Below are 19,257 nucleotides of genomic sequence, written 5' to 3' on the forward strand. Positions count from 1 at the left end.
CATGGCCAAGCGCTTTCTTAATACCAAAGTGCTATATAAGCTATTTCTATCCTATGCAAAATACGTTTAGAGAGCGGATCTATTCAATGTATTTAATGAAGAAAAATAAAACAACAACAAATCTTCACAATGTGGCTTACTAAACTGCTAATGTTTTATAAAGCCTTTACCGACAATCAGAACCACATTTATTCACTTGCAAAATGCTATTATGCATGTCAAAACCCCTTTAGGGTGACCCGTGGCTCTGCTCCCCTCCACTGCAAAGCAGCATCAGATTTAATAGGATGGCCAACACATGGCCCTATGATGGTTCTAGAGAATTCACAGATAAAAACCTTAAATCTGTAAAAATGGCTTCTCTCGCAGCCAAATTTTATGTTTCCATTACTACTGTGTGCTCCTTGGTCATGTTGCTTGACCAGATCAGCTAACTAACAAAATTATCTTACTGGGTTTCCTGTCTTTTTCCTTTCCCTTCCTCTGCCAGGGCACCATCGCCAATAAGTATGAAAAGACCAAAAGAGACATACTAGCAGTAAATAGGAGAAACAAACTAATCCAACAACTGGATAAGTAGGTGTAGAATAACCAAGAAGGCCAAATTCAAACTTCAAAAGCTTTATAACAGGTGATTCTAACTCATAAAACTGTCACTTCCATGGGTGGTCATTTCCTGGTCTTGTAAAGGGCATGTAAAAAGATCTTTAAAATTCATTGTATTCTTTAAAGTCGCTTAAAGATACAAAGTATATATAAAACTACCATTTCTACGCCTAATCAAGATTTGTCACTAAAATAACTTAGAAATGCGGACATGATAGGGTTTGCAAAATGACTTTCCAGAAAGACCACAAGAGTGGAGGATTTTAGAGCATAGCTTCCCAGAAAAAAAAAAAAAAAAGATTATTTTTATAATCCTGAAAGTACCCATAGAGAGAAGCGAATTCACAGTAGCAGCCTGTCCGAGCTGTGTAAGCAGCGCACTTATTCCACCATGAATGCTTCATTAATATTTCAGGGATGATGTTGCAATTTTCCATGAGCAACTGTCAGGGCTCTGCTTCTTGACACGTCTCAAAACGGTCTAAATTACACTCAATACTCGTGTGTCTGTCATGGACCAAAATGCCGTTTTGAGGGATCCAGTGTTTCCAAATTCACACCCGGGCATGTCTAATTTCATCCTGTATCCGCCCGGCTTAACCGCGGGATGTTTCCCTCAGTCTCGCCTGTTAAACCCTTCCCCTGGCTGAAGGCTTTCCTTTCTTCTACGGACCTATCCCCGGTGGTTTTTATCTTAAAAACAATTCCCATTCCAACGCCTACGAGGCCAGAGGCGTCTCCGACACGCACACGCGTGTGCCATTCTCCACTTCGCAGTGATGCTTAAGGAGGCTTCCATTGCACACACATCCCCAACCTGCTGGTGGGAACGCTGTCAGTCCGACGCTTTGTCTCCGGCCTCAGGAGGCCAGGGTTGCACGGACACGTATGACAGACGCTCTCGAAATAAATAATAATAATAATAATAAAAGCACCCAGCCCAGCAGAGAGGGTGCTCCTGCAGGCAAAGCCCAGCGGGCGATCGATCGCTCCGGGCGGGCGCGGGACCCGGAGGAGTCAGAGCCCCCGGGGACCTGGCGCCGCGCAGCCGCCGGCCACCTGCAAACGCCGGCGGCGTGGGGACCGCTGGGGTCTCCCCGCTGGCGTCCGGCCGTTCGTGCCAAGCCGGCGGTGACCCGCTGCCTGCGTTCCCCGCGCCGGGCCGCCCCTCAGGTCCCCGCAACGCGGCTGCCGGTGCCCCGGACCCGAGCAGGTCCCAGCCGCGCCCTCAGCCCGCAGCCCGCCCGCCGCCGCCGCCGCCGCGTCCGTCCTCACCTGACAGCCACCCGCACCGAGCTCTCGTCCGGGGCGCCCCACATGCTGGCGGCGGGGGGACAGCCGGGCCCCTGGGCCTCGGCACCGCAGAGCGGAGGCGCTGCCCGAGGCGCGGCGCTGGGGCGCGGGGGCGCGGGGGCTGGAGCGGCAGGGCGGCCGGCTCACCTCCGCCGCGCTCCAGCCATGTTGGGCGACTGAATGGAAAGGTGGCGGCGGCGCCGAGGCGGGCGCAGAGGGGAGGTGATTCAGCGGCCGGGCGCCCGCCCCCTCCCCCGCTCACCCCCCAGGATCTGGGGCGGGGACTCGGCGCGCTTGAATGGCGAGCGCGGCGGCGGCGGAGCCAGCGGGCCGCCCGCGGCCTCCAGACGGCGGTGCGCGCGCGCCCTGCCCCCCCGCGCGGGGACGCGGCCTGCGGGGGCCGGGCTCACTCCTGCCGCCCGGGCGGTCGGGGCCGGTGGCCCGCACGGCGTCCGCGGCGGCCGGCCCCTCGGCTGGCACTGCCTGGCGCTGCCGGCCGGGCGGCGCGGGGGAGGGGGCCCGGCCGCCGCTGCCCACGCCCCAGGGCCACCAGCCTGCGCGCCCTTCCAGGCTCTGCAGCGAGGACGCAGCAGCGGCGCTCGCCCTGCGGCCTGAGTCTTTTCTAAAACCAAAGCTTGTTCACCGATGTGACGCTGGGAATCAGCCTTCTGCGCTGCTATTCGGCTTCGTTGCCACCCTCAGCCTTATTGTCCTCTCTCCGGCCTGGACTTTGACCCCCTTCCCCAGCCCCCCGCTGAATGCCCTCCCTCCCGGGAATCGGTCACTCGTGCTAAACCAGCTCTCGCTTGGGCCACTCACTGTCTCTGGGCAGCTGGCCTGTTCGGCAGCGCATCGCCCCTGTGCCAGCCGTGGTGGGATGTGGAAATGATTGACTCTTGAGACTCTGAACGCGTTTCTGTTCAATCACTTGTAGCCTGGTAAAGGAACGGCACCCTGGTACTGCCAAGTGTTCCCAGATCTGAACAGCCACCAAGACCTGCTGTGTAGCAGCAAATCCTTCCAAACTGACTTTCTTTCCCTCTGCCCTTCAAAAAGCTCCTCTTAAACCCAGGGTTCTATCCACATTGGCCCACTGTGGTTTCTGCTTTTGACTGTTGTGCTCCCACATGCCTTGAGATAGCTCTGGGGAAACGGCCTTTATTAGTATCTTTTGTGGACTGCCCATACAGTTCTCTAAATAAACAGGTGGGGGACACACAAAACAGCAGGACAAATTAAATGTCACCATCCAAATAAAAGCACGACGCCGAGTACCTACAATCGAACACCGCACACCTAATAATCCTACCCGGCAGAGATACGGCAGCATCCTCGGGGACAAAGGAGAAGTGTTTTCTTAAGTGAATGCCCACGTGATGTATAATCACAGGTCTAAACTTACTCTGTCCCTCCACCTTGATACCCCGGAGTCTTAACGTATAACACAGCTGGGAAGTAGAGAGAGCAGTGATGGGGAGTATCCTTCTGTAGAACAAATTGCACCAATGCCACCAGGAGCCTGACTGGTACCTTCAGTGAGTGGAGCAGGAGGGTGAGGACCAAAGTAGAACGTAAAACACAGGCCCCCTCCTCAGGTGGCCACCCCCAGCTCCGACTGCTGGGATGCAGGCCCAATGCTGCCGAGCTTTGCCTTTGCTTGCATGTTTGTTACTTCTCAAGAGATAGAGAAAAACCAGACCTGTATGTGAAAACTCCTTAGATGTTTTTAATAAACATCAATAACCAATTCAGCACCTTATTAATATACCATGTAAACCAATCAAAATATGTATTGGGCCCACTTCAGTCCCAAGCCATCAGGCTGGAACTTCTGACCAAAACATTGGCACCAATACAGCTGTGTCTTTGAGTACATTACACATGGGTTCAGGAAAGAGGAAGTGTAAAAATTCAAATTCCCATTGATGACCGAGTCAGTAATTTTCTTCCAAATTTGTAAATTAATTATCTATTTGTGTATTTACTTCAGATTCCTTTATAGCTGCTGTAATCCTTTTCCTTAATGGCTCATCTAGTAAGTATCTGAGGTTTTTAAATCCGATTGCAATTAGTCACTCAGTTAATATTTCATAAGCAACTGCTATATGCAGACAGTGCTGCACACTGGTGATATGAAGAGGATTAGGACTGTCAGTGTCAGCTCGGCCAGGGTTGCTCAGTGGTTGAGCATCGACCTATACAGGTAGATTCCAAGTCGGGGCACATGCCTGGTTGCAGGTTCAACCCCCAGTGGGGCGCATGTAGGAGGCAGCTGATTATTGATTCTCTCTCATCATTGATGTCCTCTCTCTCTCTCCCCCTCTCCCTTTCTCTCTGAAATCAATAAAAATATATTTAAAGAAAAAAAAAAAGACTGTCAGTGTCTACAAGGTGATTTCAGTCTAGTTCAGGGAGAAATGTTTGAAAATCTGTAGTTGCAGCAATAGAATTTGTGACAAGAGTATGATGAATTCCATCGGGAAAGGTGCGGAATTCTTCAGGTATAGACCACTCAGGATGATCTCCCTGAAATCACTCTTGCCTCTACACTGCAGTAAGGGTGACCTTTGAAAACATCATTTATGTCATTCTCCTGCCTGAAACCTTCCCAGGGCCAGCTAACAGAAATAGAATACATTCTTCTAGACTCGTAGGCCCTACGCACTCTGGCCTCTCCAAACTCTAATCTTATCTTTTGCCACTCCAAGTCTTAGCCACTATTTTTTGGTGGCACTGCCCTTCTTTCTATTCCTTGAACACATAAAGTTCTTCTCTGCCTTAGGACCTTTGACCCAGCTATTCCTTCTACCTGGAATGTTCTTTCCCCAGATTTTCCCAGGGTTAGCTCCTCTTGGTCTGTTAGGTGTCAGCGTAAGTGCTATCTCCTTAGAGAGACCTCTCCTAATCAATCTAACATAGCACCCCCACATGATTTGCGTGGCCCAGTGCAAAATGAAAATGCAGTGTCTTGTTAGAAAAGTAATATTAAAAATGCTGTTAAAGATGCTGATCTATAAAGCTTTTTTCTTTCTTCTGAGCTCTCTTGTTCAGCTTGTCACGGTGTTTACTTATTTGCTATTTAGTGTCATTTTCCATAAAGAAAATTAAAAATGTTAATTATTAGCATGATTTTACCATTCATCTTTATATTGTGCAATGCCAGTTTTAAGCATGTATAGAAGAGCCTTTGATTCATATGTGGAATTATCATAATTATACAATTTCTATTGTGTACTTCATACACACATGTGAATTTCATTCTTAACAGTAAAAACACTGCACAAAACTAACTGAATTGTTTTTATTCACTTCTTGATACACTTACATTCTACTAACACTTTCTACCTTTGGCTTTCAGATGAATCAGGAAGAAATGAAAGGAAGAGGAACCACCGTTTCCTGTCTTTGCCTTCTTTTTGCATCATCATTCTCAGAGTAAGTAGTTGGCAGCTACAGGGCAGTCATGAGTAGGAAAGTATAAGATAAGGTTCTTTGGTCATTGTGTTTCTTAAAATGTTGTTGCCTTCTCTTTGCATTTGAAATTAAGTTCTGGTTTGAGGGAAACATAGCCTCTCGAGTTGTCGGCATCCCCTGTTTAGTTAGCTGTAGACATAACACATTTACCCAGTTCTTGTACTGGCTTTGAATCTCACTTAACTCCCGCACATCATGAGTCAACCAGAATGCTATGCTCATAGGACATCAAGAAAGCCATATGAGAATGGTGTGACAAAGAATGGAGGATGTATGTCCTCTGCTTACCCACAGGCTCCAGTGTTCTATCAGACCTGCTTACAAAACACAAATCTAAAGATAAATGTACTGAGAATTTCAAGACAGTGATAACAGAGTATTAAACCAAGAGGAAGGCCCTCTAAGCACAGAGGGCTGTGACTGTACTGACAACTCACCCACTATATCCCCAGTTACTCACTATCCCATCACTATTTTATTTTTAATATTTTCATTGACTTTTAGAGAGAGAGAAAGAGAAACACTGATGTGAGAGCAGAACCTAATGGGGATCAAGCCTGCAACCCAGGCATATGCCCTGACTAGGAATTGAATCAGCAACCTTTTGGTGCACTGGAGGACATCCAACCAAGTGAGCCACACCGGCCAGAGCACTGTTTTATTTCATCACAGTCCTGTTCCTAGCTGATATTCTCTTGGTTTTTTGTTGGTTGTTTTTTTTTTTGTTTGTTTTGTTTGTTTTTTGTTGTTGTTTTTTGTTGTTGTTATTCTTTGCCTCCTTTCATTTGAATGTGAATTCCAAGATAGTATGGATCTTTTTCGTTTCATTCACTAATGGAAATCTGTAGGTCCCACAACACTATCAGACACATAGTATGGATCATTAAATATTACCTAAATGACTATGTGACTTTGGGCAAGATCTGAGACCTAAATCTTATATGTAAGTAATGTATCTTCTACCTTATAGAATTGTTTTGGAGCTTGAAAGAGCTTTGCTTATCAAATGCTAATCACAGCACTAACTCGCAATAAGTACACAGTAAAATTAGCTAATTTTATTATCAATATCTCTGTAAGTACAAAGTGTTTTAGAAAACAGTTACTCATGCCATAGCTGCACCTGTCTGGGTACATTTGGAAGAAAGGTACATTCTAGCACACCCTAAACAGGCAGCCAAAAAGAAGCTACAGCATGCATTAGGGCAACTATCTCAGCAGTTTTTCCCTCTAGGCAATCTACCCTGTGCTTTCTGCTCTCCACATTCTAATCAGTCATTAAAACTTATTTGCCTCTTCCTTTTTGCTGCCAGCAGAAAGATTAAAAGAAAAAGTTCTGATTACAACTCCATGAGCAAACAACTGGCTTTGGAAGAGCATGCCTAGACAAACATCTCCTCAGAAATCTTTTTGAAAAAAAAAATCATTAGGAAACTAACCCTTCATACCTCAATCAGAAATATCAATTTTCCTTCAGTGATTCTTTTTGTTTTATACATTTCCCTCATTAATAGCAATGAAAGGCATTTTTAGGGCTCTTCTATGACACCAGTGCAGTATGCTAACATGCATTATTTCACTTCATTCTTTCTCTCAATGACTCTAGAAGGTGGGTACAATTACTATTATTTGTTTTATATCTGAGGAAACAGAAGCCTTCCCAACAACCTCTATCTGTTAAAATCATTTCTATATTTCAGGCCCAACTCAAAAATCACCTCTTTCTTCAACCTTTTCCTGATTTCAAATGCGTAATTTTTTCTTCTGACAAATCTCTGTTACATTTCATTTATGTCTTTGTTATTGTTGCAATGATCACTTTTTAACTTGAGTCAATTATAAATTCCTAAGAAGCAGAATTGGTGGGAAATGAAGGAGTGCCGTCAATATTTGTTTACTGAATAAATCAGCGATTTCCCAGAAGAAGGCCATGCTATGCTTAGATTTCAACACAAAACAAATTTTCATTGTAGGTAATCTGTTTCCCCGGGTTATAGCGCTCAGAGAGACTGTTTCTATACCATCGTGTGTATGAAAGGTGGTGTTCAAACTGTCAGGAAGGAAAACCAAAGCACCTGAGATTCTGTAAAACAGAAAATGTAAGCAAGTCTCCAAAAATTCTGGAGATGGCAGACATACTACAATTGTAGTCCATCCTTTTCATTTGACACGTAAGAATAGAGTTTCTAAGAGGGGAACTGACCACCAGCACCAGGTATTCGCCCAGCACATACATGCACACACATATTTACATGCACAGTCAATTAGTGGCACAGCTAAATTAAAATCTAAGTATCTTGACTCTGTGTTCAAGGCTCTTTGTTCTTCACTGTTAACTTTACAAAATGTTTTATTCTTTGGGCTTTAGAAAATGTCAGCCTACACTGCAAGATTTTGCATATGAAGAACCTATATATGTAAAAATCCAGCCACCAAAATGTTGGAGACCTGTCACTATAACACTGATCAGCTAACCAGCCTGATTTGGGGGCAGGGCCGGCTGGTCAACCTCCTGCAACCCCACCTCCTGGGCGGCCCCACCCGCAGCCCTTCCCCCTAGTCAGCTACGCCCCTGATTGCCCCCTCCACCCCAATAGGGGGCGGGGCCAGCAGGCTAATCTGCAGCCAATCCCCCCACCCGTCCCGTCCCCAATTGGCCCCCACCACCCTGATTGGCCCTCAGCCCCTCCCCCAGCCAGCTCCACCCCCAATCGCCCCATACACACACCAATCAGGGGTGGGGCTGCACAGCCAACCTCCCATGGCCGCCAACCTCCTGCCATCTCATGATAGGCCTAGACCTGATCCTCCCCAATTGGGGCCAGGCCGGCTGGACCCCACCTGTGCACGAATTTGCGTACTGGGCCTCTAGTATATACTGAAAAGGAACAGAAGGCAAGCTTAGATACTTATCATAGCAGTTTACCTTATAGTAAAAGCAGTTTGTTAACATCATGTAGATTTTTTAATGACTGAGAACATTATTAGAAAACCAAACTTTTAATGATATGCATGTTTGCTCATTTATGTTTATTTTGAATATAGGTGGGAGTTATTTCTGGGTGGAACTTTTAGGTTTGAGGAATTTTCTTTTTTTGTTCTTTGCATGTTTTTATGTTGCTTGAAAATTTTTTAAATAATATAAACCACTTTTACAAAAACAAGAAAAATTTTCCTCTCAGGAAAAAATGGCAAAGTAGTTCTACTTTTCTATATTAAGAATAAACAATTAGATAAAAGTTACATTTCATGCTTCATCATTAAAATCAGAGTTTGAAATAAAAAATTACATATAGAGTCTTGGACCCGAGTTACAAATCTATGGGAAATTCAAAGAATAAAGACCTTCTCTCCAGTCCAGTTTGTAGCATATGGGTATGGCTCACAGCTTGATTACCCCAAAGTACTGGCCCAGTTAATTGCATTCAAATGCAAATTACAGCTATTAAGTCACGCTGGTATTGCGCCAAAGGCTTGAGCCAAGTTTGTAAGAGGAGTGTGGTTGTTTTTTTTTCTAACAGTGCAGGACTGAACTTGATAACCAGTTGGAACACTCATTCATTAGAACTTTAGTGTGTGTGTGTGTGTGTGTGTGTGTGTGTGTGTGTGTGGAATGTTATAGAACTGAATCACCGAAAAATAATTTTATTAGTTATTTTAATTGAGAACATTTCACCATTTACTATCCCTCCTCTTTTATTTATTCATCAATACCACCATTCTTTTTCCATATGTTGATTGAAGTTCTTGCCTTCATTTTCACTTTTCGAACCTTTTTCTTTTCTTGTTCCTCCAAAGAATATTTTTTAAATTCTGTTGGCTCATGATACCCTGGAACCAAAAAATTAGTGAAGCTCTGTAAGGACTTTTTTCATTCTTAATTTCAGAAAACTTGTAGCAATTAATAATATGAAGTTAATTATAATTTATAATAATATTGATACGTGGAGTTTGGGGGCGGGGCGGTTCGGGCTTTCCCTGTAGGTTCTTGTCCTACGAAGTTTGAAGACTAAAATTTGCTGACTAAAAGACTTTAAATAAAAATGTGGAAGTTTATTGCAGGCATATACAAACTCCCCCTGAGGAGGGGTCCCCTGGAGGGGTCCCTAAATGGGAAAAACCTGCTCTCTCTCTCTCTCTCTCTCTCTCTCTCTCTCTCTCTCTAATGGGAAAAATCTAGTTCAGTTTCTGAGTTTCTTTTTTCTATGGGTTTATAAAGACTGGCAGCTTTTTGTCTGAACATGAGCCTTTCTAATTGGACCCTTCCTTAATGTATGGCCCCAGCCGGTACTTTCCTAATTGGTCACTCTCCTAATTGGTATCAGTTTCAAAGTTCAAAGCCCACCTGGTGCCCCCTCCTCCTCTTCCCCTTATCTTGTAACATTCCTCTATCCTCTGTGAATATATGCCTTCCTCTTCCCCTTATTTTGTAACATTTCTCTATCCTCTGTGAAATAAGCATTATGGCTTGGAGCTGTCTGCCCATCACATATGCCTTCCTCTCCCATGGACTCCCTCCCCCTCCCCCCCCCCCCCCCGCCTTTTCTCTAACTGCCTGTCCTGTCTCTAAAATTCCTTGCAATATGATAACTATTTCACCAGCTTCCACAATGTACATGTGCTTAGATTTACCCCCCCCCCTCCCCAAAGCTACAGTAAAAAACAGAATAGAAAGCCCTAACATCTAGATCCCTAATTTTCCTTACAGAGATACCCATGAGGTGGAATCAGTGCTTTTTGGACAAGAAAACACATAGCTCGTTTGTAAGATGCTTCGCCTATATCAGTATACAACTTACCATCTCTCATTCACTTGCTCTGACCTGAGAACAGTTATTTCGCAGTAGACTACCAAAAAAGGCTTCCCAAACAGGAGAAACGGGTGACATTTGTATTTATTTTATGATCCCAAGTCACTCCTCCAATTTTTGCAGAAGTGCAAAGGGAAAAACCATTTCTGATAGAAAAATTCTTAAATTCCCTTTTTAGTCAAATTATCTATCAAAATGACTACTTAAAGGACTTCTTTCCACTTCTGATTTTGACAGCAAAGGTAAAAACAGAGATATGGACACAGTAAGATGTCCATGTGCAGTAAATGACCAACAAGACAATAATAGCAACACCTAAACACACTTTCTTATGCATGCACCACAACGAAGAAGGTGTGTTTTGCTACAACTTCCACAAACAATCGTTTTTTTAAAATATTTATTTTAACCAGATAAGGATTCCACAGAATAGTTTGGTTTCCAAGTTGAAATCAAAGAACAGTTTGATGTCTGTGTTCTGAGACACTGTATTTGCCATCTCCATACCTAAAGATTTCCATGTCCTTTTCAGAATTTCTCTAACGGTTTAAGCCTCCTGCTCAAACGTGCCTCAATTGCATCACATTCATAATCCTTGTTCTTTATCAAATCCATATCTTAATATAGGCTGTTTTTTCTTTCCTATTTGGCTGAAAACTTCACTCACCTGACTGTAACCTCCAATAAGGCATGGATCAAATGTCTTGTTCACTACTTTGTGCCCAATGTCTGCTATGATACAATGACACAAGTAGATGCTCAAGGCATATTTACTGAACAAAAGGATGAATGAACAGGACTTTCTGCAAGTCCAAATGTTAACTAAGGTGAACTTTAGTTACAGAAACACTAGCTACTCCTTATGGGTACAGCTTCACCAATAAAACTGCACCACCTTTTACTGCACGTACAGGGTATATGGATGGGCCCAGGGGTTTTCTTCTGATACTGCTGTTTTTAAATCTGGGAGAAAAATAGTAGGGAAACAGCTCAGGATAACATGCAAAGAAGAGATGGAAATTTTCATCACACCAACTATCTATCATATTCTGGACTAAGAGTTTAGACTGAGAAGCAAATGCTAAATATAAATAAGATTTTATGCATTTGCCCAGGAAAAAAAGTACTGACCTGTGAACTATAATGTGTTATTATTTTTTGTTGCTTCCCACACCTTCGCATACCCCTCATTAATTCATATCTGATGCTTTTATTTGGCAAAATCATACATTGATAATAGTATTTTCTAATTATTTTAATTTCTTAATTAATCTAAGTACCAAATTGTTTTGTTTTGTTTGTACTGGTGGGTGGAGTGCTTTAAAAACGCCATGTCTTTACCCGCTGCCCCCCCACCATCACCTCCCATGTGGGACTCCAATCCTGATGTGGAGGCCAAGGCAGTGCCCAGGCCATATGCATGAGGCCCCTATCGCTGTTGCCAGAGTGTGGTACATACAGCATGCATCAGATGCTGGAGGAGATGGACCTGGAGAGGGGAATCCAGCTGGTGACCTTGAATGACAATGGTTATAACGCTCCTTTCTGTCCCAGCCATAATGGGTACTACATGCCATTTCTGCTGGAAAGTGGACCAAAGTGGTATGCTTAGACCCACGGGGGTGCTACTGCCTAAACTGGACCAGCAGCGGTGGGCGCACTGAAGTGGCACAGATTCTGCTTCCTTATGGGCTAATCTCAGAGTGGCAGATGATGATGGCAGTCTGCGTGAGGTTGCTGGGAAGTGTCAGGAAGATTTTTATTCCCTCTTTTGAATCTCAGTTCTGAAGGCTGTCTGGGATGGAAAGCATGACCAACAGGTGACCTACTGCCCGATTGTGACTACTATGGACCACATGTTTGTGTCTCCTCAAAATTCTATGTTCAAATCCTAGCAACCAATGTGACAGTGTACAGAGATGGGGCCCTGGAAGATAGTAAGGTTTAGATGAGGTCATGGGGGTGGGCCCCACAAGATGTGATTAGTGCCCTTATAAGAAGAGGCACCACAGAGCCCTGGCTGGTTTGGCTCAGTGGATAGGGCATCGGCCTATGGACTGAAGGGTCCCAGGTTCGATTCCAGTCAGGGGCATGTACCTTGGTTGCAGGCACATGCCCAGTGTGTGCAGGAGGCAGCTGATCGATGTTTCTAACTCTCTATCTCTCTCCCTTCCTCTCTGTAAAAAATCAATAAAATAGATTTTTAAAAAAGAAGAGGCACCAGAGAACTTCTCTTTCTCCCAGTGTGCACAAAGAAGCGTCAGGTGAGCACACAGCAACCAGGGAGCCATCTGCAAGCCGGGAAGAGAGTTCTCACCAAGCACCTGAGTTGGCTGGCACCTTGATCTTGGTCTTACGAGCTACCGGGACTATGAGAAATAAATTTCTGTTGTTTAAGCTTCCTAGTTTATGGCATTTTGGTTTGTTTTGGCAGCCACGCTAAAAGAGCGACCTTTAAGACTTATAGGCTGAATTGCCACCCTCCCACTCAAGCCGCTTCTCAGTGGTACTCAGCCCTTATTTTTCCCCATGGTCAACTTCCGTATGCAGGGCGGAAAACTAAGAGTTGGCCCAGAAAGAGTTGATCAGACTATTCATACCCCTTTTTCTTTTTCTTTTCATTAAAAAAATTAAAAGTCATTATCGCAGCAAGAAAGTAGATTTGGGGGGATGGGAGTACAAGTGCTCAAGATGGGATAATAATTAAATTCTAAATTATTCGTGCGGTGAGGCCTACTCATTTGGGGGGAGGGGCAGGAAAACCTCGCCTCACTTCATACACAAAAATAAATTTCTTGGGTATTAAATACCCACATATAAAAACAAAAACTATATAAATATTAGAATAAAATGTAAAATATAAGACATAAATAAAAAAACATGAAGGAAAAGCTTGATAGACTTGCGTACATAAAAATTAAAACTGCAACAAAAAAGAAAAATTGGATGTAAAAAAGATATGTAACAACTAAAGAAAATACTTATATATTTACTACAAAGGATTATTATTTAGAATATATATAAAGCTCCTACAATATAATATGAAAACAAAACAAATTTTACAAAATAAGCAAAGGATATAAACTGACCATTCAGAAGAGATAATACAAAATAAATAAAGTAAAACAAAAAAAGAAGAAAACAAACATAGAAAAATGCTCAATTTTACTGATAATTGGGAAAATGCAAATTAAAACAAATCAATAGCATTTTTTACCCTTCAGTTTGTTAATAGCAGGAACCATATTTCGATAGAATCTCAGTGCCAGCAAAGGCTTGGTGCCCCTTTATACTTCTTTCTATTTTTAATATATTTTATTGATTTTTTACAGAGAGGAAGGGAGAGGGATAGAGAGTTAGAAACATCGATCAGCTGCCTCCTGCACACCCCCTACTGGGGATGTGCCCGCAACCAAGGTACAAGCCCTTGACCGGAATCGAACCTGGGACCACCCTTCAGTCTGCAGGCCGATGCTCTATCTACTGAGCCAAAGCAGTTAGGGCCCCTTTATACTTCTTGCAATGTGCCAAGAACTCTTCTCAGTGCCTTATATATATTAACTCATTTAATCCTCACAATAGCCCAATGGGTACGTACTACATTGTCAGTTGAATTTTACAGTTGAACTGAAGGTCCTGGTTTAGTGACTTAGACCAAGGTCCCACAGTTAGTGGCTCCCAAGTCAACACTTTTAACCATTATACAATATGGTCTGTAAATTGGTAGCAACAGCTCCTAATGGTAATGTGGCTGTAATGAACATTTTTAAATGAGCACACATACAGATACACAAATTGTCGAGTCTTGGGTAGTCAGAAATCTGGAATCAGAAGACTTAGGTTGGAATGTGAAACCTACTAATTACTACCATCTGAGTCTCATAATTTTCATCTTCAAAATGGTTATGTAATTTTCCTATGTAGGCATGTTGTGAGAATTACCATAGATAATGTATATTAAAAACACTTTGCAAACTGAAAACACTATGTGATAGTCTCATCTTTTTGCTGACATTTTGTACTTTAAGGGACCACTTCTTCCTGGTGCTTGACTTTTCCATTCACTGAAGAAAAATATTCTGTGGGAAGCTAGTAGTCTTTGAAATTGACAAGCCCTTCAAAAAAAATTAATTTTGGAGTTAGTCATCAATATTTTTTCAGGACTAAATCCTAGACTAAGAATTCATTGAAACAGAGAAAAAGGACTCAGTGCTTTCCCTCCAGAGTTTACCCTTTCCTTGTGGTTACACAGCATGCACACAGACAAGAACTTAGTCACAAAATCGTGCAGCAATGTGTAAGAGGTTCACATTGAAATAGTGCAAACCAAACACAAAATCTTAGTGAAGTCCTTGAAACCAGAAGGCTATTTGGTGTCTGACATTCCTAATGTATAATAAAATAAAACTGAAGCCAACTCTCTTCAGTTTTATTAAAATAGAAATCACACCACCTCCTAGGAAGGGTTATCTTGAAGATTAAATAGATGTAAGTGCTTAGCACACACACCATCTGGCATAAAGTGTTTATGTAATTATTGCTAGATGCAAACAGAAGTCAGAAATAAAACTTGAAGAGTGAGCACTCTTCAGAAAATCTGAGTGATTCACAAGTTTTTGTAGTGTACTAAAGTGTAGTGTCAGAAGGTGTGTGTGTGTGTGTGTGTGTTTAAGAAGAAATGTGTTTTAAACAGATTTTAAGAGAGAAAGACTAGAAATACTTTCTTTTAGAATGGGAATATAAATGAATCGGGGAATGTAGTGACCACGCCAGCAGCCAAAATTTAAATATGATAATAGGCACTTTGATAATAAATATGTGAAAAGTAAATTGTACTGCTCTAGCTATTTATTTGCATTAGATACTAGAGCATAAGCTGCTAAAAACTTTGTCACACTTTCACAAAAGAATAGCACCCCCTTTGATTAAAAAAAAGAAAAAAGGTTTGCCTAGGAAAAAAAAGCAACAATGATGCTTTTCACTATTAAATGCAAGTATTTGTATTAAAGGTGCAGCAGTAAGCAAAACTTTAGAGGCAACTAAAATTCCAAGTTGCCTTTTATTTTTTAAATTAATTACTTTTTGAGCAGTCTTAGCTATGCAGAAAATATTGAGTGTAAAGAGAGTTCTGTATACTCCTCCAACCCACCTAAGTTTCTTATTTTGTAATAAATGTACTACACTAACATCTTGCATCAGTGTAGTTCATTTGTTACAATTGATGAGCCAATATCAATACATCATTATTAACCAAAGCCCGAGTTTACATTAGGGTATACTCTTTGTATTATACGTTCTATGGATTTTGATAAATGTATAAGGACATGTCCACATTACAGTATCATACAGTGTAGTTTAACTGCCCTAAAAATATCATGCTTCACCTGTTTATCCTTTCCTTCTTCCCCATGAACTCCTGGCAACCACTTATCTTTTAAGACTGTCTCTAGTATCCAGTGGTCAAGGACAACAGGGGGGTGTGGGCATGCGTGGGGAGGGGGGTGGGATGGGAATGGAGGGATGAGGACAAATATGTGATACCTTAATCAATAAAGAAATTTAAACAAAAATTAAAATTAAAAAAAAAGACTGTCTCTAAAGTTTTGCCTTTTCCATAAAGTTGCCTTTTTTAAAGCAAAATATTTATAAATCACACCTTGGCTGAGAAACTTACAAAATCACTTATGGGAAGTACTGAGCTACCGGAAAAGTATTTTATAAATAACAAAGGTAGATGTCAGTTAATATCAATATCATCACATGGTTGAATGAAATCATCGATGTGAATAGCACTGAGCAAAATTACTCATGTGCAGAATACAAAGCAAGTATTCACATCAGTGTGGCACATATATAAGAGAGAAGGGCTTGGCAAATAGTTACAGAAAATCTAGGCCATCGGTGGGAAGATTTTCTTTTGTTTTGGAAAGACTTTCAACATCTTTATGGTATAGAAGGTGTACTGGTGGAACAGAATATTTGGTGCAGAACAGGCATATTTCCCAATTTGAAATCTCAGACACACTCTCAATTGTTCCCATTTTCGACACCTTCGTGTACTCCCTGGAATTACTTATGTTAGTGTTCACTAGACTAAAGGTTACCTCTACATTTCCCAGTGCTTACCACGCAAATGAATGGACAATAGATGTCTGCTAAATGAACATTTATAAACAAAACATGTAAAAAAGTTTCCTTTTGCTCCGTTACCTCTCAGTCATTCTCAAACTTACTCACTTCTTTGTGATTACTAAATTTTAAAAATCAGGGTGCGTGGGCCCTAGCCGATTTGGCTCAGTGGATAGAGCATCGGCCTGCGGACTGAAAGGTTCCCGGTTCGATTCTGGCCAAGGGCACATGACCAGGTTGCAGGCTCGATCCCCAGTAGGGGCGTGCAGGAGGCAGCCAATCAATGATTCTCTCTCATCATTGATGTTTCTATCTCTCTCTCCCTCTTCCTTCCTCTCTGAAATCAATAAAGAAATATATTTTTTAAAAAAAATCAGGGTGTGTGGTTTTTTTTCAAGACATTTTAAACAATAAATTTGAAATATGCTTATGGTTTAAAAAAAGTAAACAATATATAAAATAATAATAAGGAAAACAACGACCCTTCCCCACTATGATCCCCATTTCCCAGTGATGGCCGCAATGATCTGTTTTATGTTTCACCTTTCCGAAACTTGCTAGGCATATATATTCCTACTCGTGTGTTAACGCATCTATATTTAACAGGAAGTTAAATAGAACTTAGATGCTTCTGCTATGGCCCCAAAGTTGAAAACCATAGATGAAACGTATTAGTACTCCTTTGATCTAACGAGATGTCTTATGGAGTCTCTGCTTAGTTCTGTAGCCATCTCCCATCGCCCGTCTCTATATGAGAAGACCAGAGACATTGGAAAGTAAAACTACCTTATAAGAGCAGTATTACTGTGTATACTTCTCTCTTATAACAATCTAAATGAGAAGAGCACCAAGAAATGTGCTTATTGAAAAGAGGGGTGGTCTGCCAGGAGGGAGACCTATGTCCTAGAGTTTTGTTTTGTTTTCCTTTTCTCCCCACCCTGCTTACCTACATGGGCTGCACAACTTGCTGATTGAGTGTCGCAGGACAGGAGTGGAGCTGGCGACAGAACATGGAAGAAGTTACCTAATGTCCACTGGGAATAATGAAGACAGAGGTAAGTTCTTAATTCTTACCGAGAAAAAGCCGATGGGAGTTTCTGCTTCCAGCTGTATGGTGTGCCTGAGGTTCAGTGAACACCCTCCTGGTACAAATCATCACACATTTTGGATAAGAACTTTTCAGCCAAAGGCGTAATCCATGAAAGAAATTCTTTTGATAAGCGGGGCTTCATTAAGATTAAAAAAAAAAAAATCTGCTGCTCTGCAAAAGACAAAGAGAATGAGAAGACAAGTCACAAACCAAGAAAAAATATTTGCAAAACACACATCTAATAAAGGACTGTTATTCAAAATATACAAAGAACACTTTAAACTCTATAATAAGAAAACAAACAACCCAATTAAAAAATGGGCCAAACACCTTAAAGGACACTTCACCAAAGATGATATGCTGTTGGCAAATAAGCATATGAAAAGATGTTCCACATACTATGTCAACAGGAAAATCCAAATTAAAACAACAATGCGATATTTCTACACTCCTATTAGAATGGCCCAAATCTAGAACACTGATAACACCAAATGATGGCAAGAATGTGGGGCAACAGGAACTCTTGCTCATTGCTACTCAGAATGCAAAATGGTAAGGAAAACAGCTTGGTGCTTTTTTACAAAACTAAACATACTGTTACCATACATATGATCCAGCAACTGTGCTGCTTGGTATATACCTAAAGGAGTTGAAAACTTTCATGTGCACACAAAAATCTGTGTCTGGGTGTTTGCAGCAGCTTTATTCATAACTAGAAACCCGTTGCACGAAGTTTCGTGCAATAGACTTTCACCTGGCTGCCGGCAGCAGTTTTCCGCCAGCACCAGTTTTCCTCTGGCCACCCGCCGACCAGAGCGCCTCCCGCCAGTGCGATCGGCTACCCGGAGAGGAACTCCAATCCGGGAGGCGCTCCGATCGGCGGGTGGCCAGAGGAAAACTGCTGCTGGCGGAAAACTGCTGCCAGCAGCCACGCAATCGGCCACCACCAGCGTCTTCCGCCGGCCCCATGGGTCCTTCCGCAGCATTGGCCTAAGGGCCGGTGGGAGGAGCCCCCCCCCCCCCCCCCCCGCTCCTACCGCCAGCCAATCGGCCACCCTGAGTCCCGCCCCCCGTGCCTCCAGCCGGCCCAATCGTGGGCGTAGTGGAGTGATGCAATTTGCATATTGCCTTTTTATTATGTAGGATAGCCAAAACTTGGATGCAACCAAGATGTCTTTCAGTAGGTGAATGAATAATCATAATTGTGGTACATCCAGTGTTAAAAGGAAATGAGCTATCAGGTCATGAAAAGACATAAAAGAAACTTAAATGCATGTTACTAAGTAAAAGAAGCCAATCTGAAATGGCTACACATTGCAGCGATTTTCAACCTTTTCATCTCATGGCACATATAAAGTAATTACTAAAATTTTGCAGCACACCAAAAAATGTTTTATGTTTTTTGCTGATCTGACAAAAGTATAATTTTAATTCATTTACACCAGACAGCTATTGTGTTGGCTGTTGTCTTTTTGTCTTTTTTGAATCTAAGGGAAAAGCGATTAATGCCCTTAACCAAATAGTCTGGTGTTGCACTCTTTAAAAATCTTTACGGGCCCAGCCAGCGTGGTTCAGTGGTTGAGCATCCACCTTGGAACCAGAAAGTTCATGGTTTGATTCCCAGTCATGGCACATGCCTAGGTTTCGGGCTCTATCCCCAGTGTGGAGCGTGCAGGAGGCAGCCAATCAATGATTCTCTCTCATCATTGATGTTTCTACCTCTCACTCCTTCTCCCTTCCCCTCTGAAATCAATTTTAAAAAAATCCTTATGGTACACCAGTCGAAAATCGCTGACATACTATATGATTCCAATTATATGACATTCTGGAAAAGGCAATACTATGGAGAGAGTT

The 19,257-nt window shown here is 42.4% G+C and overlaps 1 protein-coding gene across 8 annotated transcripts in view; it reads right to left on the reverse strand.

The window, feature by feature from the left end:
* Nucleotides 1-2,214, reverse strand: part of KIF21A (kinesin family member 21A) — a 140,861-nt gene extending 138,647 nt beyond the window's left edge. For 4 of the 8 annotated variants that reach the window (XM_079774811.1, XM_079774807.1, XM_079774810.1 and 1 more), the window contains exon 1: nucleotides 1,882-2,213. In XM_079774811.1, the coding sequence (XP_079630937.1) occupies nucleotides 1,882-1,925 (44 nt within the window). In that variant the 5' untranslated portion in view covers nucleotides 1,926-2,213. Of the gene's footprint in view, nucleotides 1-1,881 lie in introns of all 8 variants that reach the window. The other 4 variants (XM_079774806.1, XM_079774805.1, XM_079774804.1 and 1 more) reach the window with 2 other exon arrangements.
* Nucleotides 2,215-19,257: the final 17,043 nt, after the last annotated feature.

Source organism: Cnephaeus nilssonii (assembly GCF_951640355.1).
Source record: "Cnephaeus nilssonii genome assembly, chromosome: 6".
Lineage (NCBI taxonomy): Eukaryota > Metazoa > Chordata > Mammalia > Chiroptera > Vespertilionidae > Cnephaeus > Cnephaeus nilssonii.